At 34.9% G+C, this 8,023-nt stretch overlaps 1 protein-coding gene across 1 annotated transcript; it reads right to left on the bottom strand.

The window, feature by feature from the left end:
- Positions 1-1,007: 1,007 nt before the first annotated feature.
- HELRODRAFT_147435 (hypothetical protein) lies at positions 1,008-1,429 on the bottom strand (the record flags this gene model as incomplete). Its single annotated transcript, XM_009027317.1, has 2 exons — positions 1,008-1,107; positions 1,311-1,429. Coding segments are annotated over 2 exons (219 nt in total), but the record flags the coding sequence as incomplete, so codon positions are not given.
- Between the last annotated feature and the right edge of the window lie 6,594 nt (positions 1,430-8,023).

Genomic DNA, 8,023 nt, shown 5'->3' with positions numbered 1-8,023 from the left:
CTTCATATAAAAATTGAAATCATTAACAGAGTCTGTTTCAAGTTTCAATGTTAGGTTAGCTCATCGGCAATGTTTAGCAAAGCTGAACATTCGAATTCAGATGCGAACGATGTGATTGATGGTTATTGACGTTATATTTTTTGAATAATTTTGCAAAAACTTATCTAATTCTAACTAGACATTTTCAGTTGAAGAACTACAAAGTGAATGAAGAGGTAAACTAATAAGTAAATGAATTAAGTAATTAGCAGATGAATGAATGAATGAATGAATAAATGAATGAGTGAATGAATGAATGAATGAATGAATGAACGAATGAATAAACGAACGAATGAATGATTGAATGAATAAACGAACGAATGAATGAAAAATGAAGATTTTTCTAAACAATGGTCTCTTGGGGCCGTACGTACAGGTAGAAATTTTAATTAACGAAAAATATTTTAATAGACGCTTGCGAAATATGAAGAGAAGAGAAGCCTTACTCTTACAACGATCATCCATTTTATCTTCATCATGGTCACAGTTGGTAATTAGGAAAATTTTTTTCAAAATTTTTCGTATCGAATAATATATTATGAAATGAATTCATTTTTGGCGCCAATTTTAACTAATGGATGGCAACTCTCATTGTCGCATGCCTAATTAAATATTCGCGTCCACCCACATGCATCACGGAATGTTTCTGTCTGCATGCATTAATTCATCACTCATTTTTATTATGCATTCCCACATTCATGTCATAAACGCTCGTCAATACCGTTTTACAACATATTGTTCAATTTTTAATAAACGAAACCGAAAGTCATTTTATTGGTGTTGTAAATAAATAGATCGAAAATAGTTTTATTTCAATTTACAAGGACTGTCTTGAAGCCAAAAGTTTTGTGCGTAAAAACTTTTGCTAATCTTAATTAATAATCACAAAGTGTATCAAACAATTTATAAAAAAAAATGCAACTTACATGCAATCTCATCTCGTCTTCGACAATGTTGGACACCCCTTCTTTACACAAGTGGACCATTCCATCTGAGACCTCCCTCCCATACTGCCACATGATGTATTTGCTGCTGTGCGTTGAACCGACGATGTTTGACCATTTCATTCTGTTGCGATCTGATCCACCAATGTATTCATTCATTTATTCATTCATTCGTGCTTTCGTTCGTTCGTTCATTCGTTCGTTCGTTCGTTCATTCATTATCCATTCCTTTAATTCGTTCATTCACTCATACATCAATGATTAAATTAAATTTTATTCATTAATTGAATGAATTATTTTTTAAAATTTCAAAAGAAAAATGATAACGTGACCAGCTGCAAACGACCTTGAAAAAAGAACTCCGGATGGGCCTGATTGGACCAGAGACTGCTGAAGGTCATTTGATACTTGGCTGACTCGCACGAACAACATGACGGGGTGGGGTGGTGTTTGTTGGCCGGGTTCGTGTCTGCTGTGAGGTGTTGTTTTGGTGGTGTTATTGTTGTTTCGATATTTGTTGTCAGGATTGTTGTTGTCTCGATGTTGTTCTTTCTGTCGTTTTGTAGTTATACTTATTGTGGTTTTGTTGTTGTTGCTGTTTTGTTTTCTGTTAAGCTTCAAATTTTTTCGTGTCGCCCATATGTCAGTGGCTTTTGATTGAACTCACTTATACAGATACATACATACATAATTTTATTAAAAACTTTATATGGTCGTGAAACTTTATATAAGAATTAGCAGCAAGTTTTCACAGAAATATTTAAAAACTTTTTGACATCGCTTCTTCAGCGATTCTGCAAACTTTAAAACATTTAAAAATAAGAAAATCTATTAGCGTTGTATTCCTTGAATTATTCACTAGAACACGAAGGGGTAAATGTTCGAATTTAGTGAATACAAGTAGATATATGCGCCAAAGAGTTACATCTCGCAAATAAGTAACATCGCAGAGCTATAGAACAGATTTACATCGATTGCTCTTTAATTGAATCTGCCTGTGCAACTTAATTTGATTCCCTCCTAAAGATTGACCTACCTGGCGGCCAGCACTCTCGTTCATCCTCTACCCTGCAAACGTTCACACACTGACAAACAAACATGTTTACACGCGTTCACGCACATTTACACACAGACAAACAGGTAGCACAAACATATATACATATAAACTTACGCACAACACACGCAGGTAAGCAAGCAAACACGCATACAAACACCACATCATGGCTTGCTCAGAGCAGTTACACTTTGTCATTTAGTGTTCGTGTGAAATTCTTTCCATATAAACAACGAAATCTCACAAAAAGTTTCATTTATTTTGTTTGTTTGTTTGGTTTGGATACGTGTTAGTTTACATTTCATGGCGTGAAGCTGTTTATACCTACGCTAAATTACCTGCTGTCCATGCGTAAAATGTATATGCGCTAGCTGTTTCCATACTCTCATACATACCAAACACTCAAATTCAAATGTTTAATAACATACATTTCAAAATGCACACATTATGTGTAGTCTCTAATGTACATAAACACACACACATACACGCACAAACACACACAGACAAACACACACACATACACACACATACACCCACATAAACACATACACACACGTTTTCAAGTTAAAATATCCAAATGAACGGAGAGCAAGCAATTCACGTAAGTTAGCGCGGCTGAAAGGAACGTGTTAAGAGGAAGTGCTGTGAGTTATCTCCGTATAATGTTATCTATTGTTTGTCACTGATTCTCAATCTATGATTGTACGTTTGGTTGTTAGTGTTGTTGTTTGTGTGGTTGTATGTGTGGTTGTTTCTTTGGTGCATCTTGCATGTATGGCTGCGTGTATAGTTGAATGTGTGATTCTGTTTATGGATGAACTTGTTGTTCTATGTGCGAGTGCTTTTGTGGTTGAATAGTTGTTTGATTAGTTGATTAGTTGTAGTTAGTTGTTTGTGTAAATGGTTGCAAGGTTGTTTGAGCGATTGTAGGTTCAGATGTCAGTTGTTTGTGTAATGTGCCTTGGAGATTCTGATTTTAAATTTTATGCAGTCACGTCAAAACAACATTACACAATAGTTTTTTGATTTGTAAATCTTGGCATGATTTGTTACAAAAGTAAATTTATTTGAAAATGAAACAAATTCATTGAAAGGTCCATTCCATTGTCTGCGCCTCTTCGCGAACCTGTCATGAAATACTCCTAAATACTCAGAGATGAAAACTGTTAACATTCACCAGAAGAGTAAACCTGAAAAAATATGATTTCAAAAAAATGTTTTGGCCACTGTAGCTATTGACTGCTTTTTTTACTTTGTTGAACATATCGACATTGTAAGTACAAACATATTTCATATTTTGTAAACATTCTAACAAACCTACAAGTAGAACCGCATTGTTATCTTCAAAATTTCACGTTAACTCTTCATATATTAATTCGTAAAAGAAAACCCGCAAAACACACGCCACAAATACTCTACAACAAACTGGGCAAACATTACATTAACTCTGGCGACAGTGAAATGATTGTAATGGTTGCTAGAATAATTTGCATGGATGCAAAACAAACATACAGCACAACGTAACGCAACTGAAGACATACACAGTACAAGCACGTGCGTGCTTAGAGCAAGTTCATTTGCGGAATTACGTGAATAAACTTTTACGGGAACATGACGTAATGATTGATTAAACGACTTTTTGCGTGACGTCAGATTGAAGCAAGAAAAGATAATTTGGCTTTCTCTCTCGGGTTCGCTGTTTTATTGCGTATATTATAATAGAGGCATTTGCTAATGCCTGGACTAGCTTCATTTGTTTGTTTATATTTATGCGTTTCATCATTTGTTATCACCAATAACGATATGGTGATGACCAATTAGCATTAATGATGAAGCAGTTGTGGTGATGCAGTTATCTCAATGGTAATTATTCACTTGCATAAATTTCTTCTTCACATTCGTACAATTAAGAGAAAAACGAAAATTTTCAGTTAAGTGCCTTCTCAAATGCTATGCAGATTCGTTTTATAAAATAATTAAAACAATCAAAACATCTTCATAGCAACACAATCATCAGACAGTGGAGAAGTAGAAGATTGACAACATTACAAATGCAACGACGCAACAACAACCTCTGCAACGAAAACAACTATGACATTAACTAACGAAAGATCTTCGAAACCAACAAGAATGATTGACGAGCAGCAGCACACCCACTCAAAGAGCATCGTCAATATGCAAACCGTACCATGATGATTATTTTCTAAATCACGAAAAAAACTTGACAAACATCTTGTTTATACTAACAACAACAGAGCAACAACACAGCAACAACAAGACAACAACAAACCAGTAACAGTAGCAACAATGGCAGCAACAAAAATAACAGCAATGCAACAACAATAGCAACAGAACAATGACATCAACAACTATCTAAACAACAACAACAACAACAACAACAAAATAACAGCGACAAAACAATGACGTCAACAACTGACTAAATAACAACAACAACAAAACAACAAAAACGGCAACAACTAACCATCATCATCTTCACACATGACATAAGTCAGAGCCCCATCGTCTTTCAACCAGACATTCTCATTCTCTAGCACTGTAGCTCTGTATATATAGGGTTTGAAAATATTTGTATGTGGAGAAATGTTTGTATGTAAGGATGTTTGTATGTGAAAATGTTTGTATGTGAGGATGTTTGTGTATGAGAATGTTTGTGCGTGAAGTGAAGATGATTGTATGTGAGTGTGTTTGTATGAGAAGATGTTTGTATGTGAGTGTGTTTGTATGTGTGAAGTTATTTATATTTGAGTGTTTGTTTGTATGTGAAGAGTGTTTGTACGTGAGTACAATTTATATGCACGCACGTCATATTTCACGCCATGGTGTGTGACTTCGGATTAGCTGAATAATATGGATCAGGCAAGCCTGGTCTAGTTTATGACCGTCCGTTGTAATGTTAGGTGATAAAATAAATGATGTCTCGATGAAATGAGCTGATAACATCATCAATACACGCTACAACATCGTCAGAGAAGAGATAATTGATATAACATCGTGTAAACTAAAAGTTTTATCACACGAGTTTACGACATATTTTTCACCTGCCACATCGTGATCAGATGATGGTGATGAAGAAGTTGCTAGTGATGATGATGACGACGACGACGATGATGATGAAGACTACGATGAATGATGATGATGGAAAAGAAAACAATGATGACAATAAAAATTTCACGATGGAGATAAAACTTTTATTCACGAAATTAAAAAAATGAAACGCATACACACTAACACCCACGGAAACACAAATGTCTTTCAGCGTGTTTGTTCAACAAATGCTCTTCTCACAAACTAAACAAAAACATTAGTAAAGTGATTCGTTGTTATGAAGAATTTTTTGCAAAACATAATTTTTTTATTTAGCGTAAAAATTAATAGTTGCATTATAAGTTTTCATGTTTGATTGTATATAAAATTGTATGCATGCGTTGGTGGCGTATGTGTATTTACGAGTTGGTTTAAGTATCTTTATACACACACACACACACACACACACACACACACACACACACACACACACGCACAGACCGACGAACACAAATACACACCTAAAAATGAAAGAGTCATCAGACAGCATCCAAACAAAGCCGCATCATCGTCCAAAGGATATTAATATGAATAATCCTGTACCAATGATTGGGCACAATATCATGGACAAACGCAGAATCAACTTCGAAAATTGTAACAAAATAAAAAGCAAGACAATAAACCGGACTAAAAAAATCACTTGCCTGAAAAATAGGACACAAATTTTAAGAACAACTAAAAAAGATCTTTGGTGATGATAGTCACCAACTGTTTACAATTGATTATATTAATAATAATAACAACAACAATGACAACAACAACAATAATAATAATATTATTATTATTACTATTAAAAAACGATAATGATAAATTATTTCTTAGTGCAACAATCAGTGTAACAATTTCTTAGTGTAACAATGATATAGTGAAGAAATTTTATACGAGAATTAATAAGCTAGAACGCAAACTTATATCATGATACTCTAACAAATGAAACATAGATCCCATCACACTTTCCGACATATAAACAGACAGACAAATATGCAGACAGACGGACGGACGGACAGACACACGAGGGATAAAATTTGTTCATGAAAATTCATCTACGTAAAATACGTAAATTGTAGCCTATGATACGGATAAAAATTATACAGAACATCAAAGATGCGTATAAGCACGCATATATTTGCAAACTCAAACAAGCACACACAAGCACCGGAACCAGATACACACTCACACAGAGACATATAAACGCATCCAAACACACACACACAAACACACACAAAAGAAGGACATGTCGTCCAGACATGAGGCAGCCAATCATCGTGCACGGTGCATGTTGAACCAAGCATAGAACCTGTTAATGAAATTAGGCAGCAACACGAGCGGGTGTTGGTAGACACCGTGCGGTGTTCTCACATCATGCCCATCCGATCGTCCGTCCAGTGTTTTGTTAGAAAACATTTCGCTAGACACGTCTTGGTCTCAGCCGAGACGAAACCACTCACCCGCAGACGAACATGCAACCGACCAACTAACCACCATGAAACACGTACATAACACAAACAAACATCTAGGTGTCTTGTGTAAGGACTAGCTTATACATTACATTAACACTGATTAACTAAATGAATGAATAAATGAATATATACATTCACATATACAATGGGAAAGAATGACGGAGCGAGACATTTATAACAAAACCACTATGCATCCATTCATTCCATCGTTCATTCATTCATTTATTCACCCATCCATTTATTCATCTATCCATTCATTCATCTATTCATTCACCCATCCATCCCCACTTCATCCAAGACCACCGCCATCACAGTTACATAGAAATAAATGTTGGTTGACATAACAAATAGTCGGAACATTATTCTCGAGAATAAGAAAATACAAAAATAAATTCTCCTTTGAGCAAACAGACCATCTAAACTGATACAACATGCATGTGCACAACTACACACGCAAACAAATTCATACACAGGTTACACAAACATACAAACACACTCCTGGGCAAACACACGCACACAAATACATAAATTACATGAAAACACACAACAATATTAAACTGATACACACACACCACACACACACACACACCACACACACACACAAACGCACACACACACACACACACACACACACAATTCTTCACATGTTCAGATGGGTGAAAAATTTTCCACAGTGAAATGATTTATGAAAAAACCAAAAACATTAAATTGCAGACAATGAAAAAACTCATTGTTTCTTATATAACAGATTTCATCGATAACTTTTTCTTTAATTTCGAATAAATTTTTATTTCTCAAAACCAAATAACATGATTAATATTCGTAATGATAAAACGTTTGTCCGTCCAACATTTAGAACCTTCAATCAACAAACATCTTGAAGCAACATCAGTAGGTGTGATCGCGCGCGTGTGTGTATGAGAGAGAGAGAGAGAGACAGTGAGAGAGACAGTGAGAGAGAGAGAATGGGAATGTGTGTGTGTGTGTATGTGTGTGTATGTGTGTATGTATGTATGTGTATGTGTATGTATGTGTGGTGTGTGTGTGCGTGTGTGTGTGTTGTAACATAATGGAAAACTTTGTAACTCGATAGTTGAAATGACTATTATTGTGACTGCAAAAACCGTGAGGATTGTGAGTTGTGTTAGTCTTCGTTGTTATCATCCTCAACTTTCTGCAATTTATGGCAATTAAATCATTATTGGATTATTGGATTTTCGTTCTCACCTCGTCATCGTCGTCATCATTATCACCACCACCATCATCACCATCACCATCATCGTCATCATCATCGTCCTCGTTTTCATATTTATCACTTCAATATCATGATAATATTAATAATAATAATAATAATAATAATAATAATAACAATAATAATAATAATAATAATAATTTATTCATCGTCATTTCGTAATCGTCAT

Source organism: Helobdella robusta (assembly GCF_000326865.2).
Source record: "Helobdella robusta unplaced genomic scaffold HELROscaffold_5, whole genome shotgun sequence".
Lineage (NCBI taxonomy): Eukaryota > Metazoa > Annelida > Clitellata > Rhynchobdellida > Glossiphoniidae > Helobdella > Helobdella robusta.
Note: the sequence above shows the minus strand (reverse complement) of the source record. Positions and strands in the feature narration are given on the sequence as shown.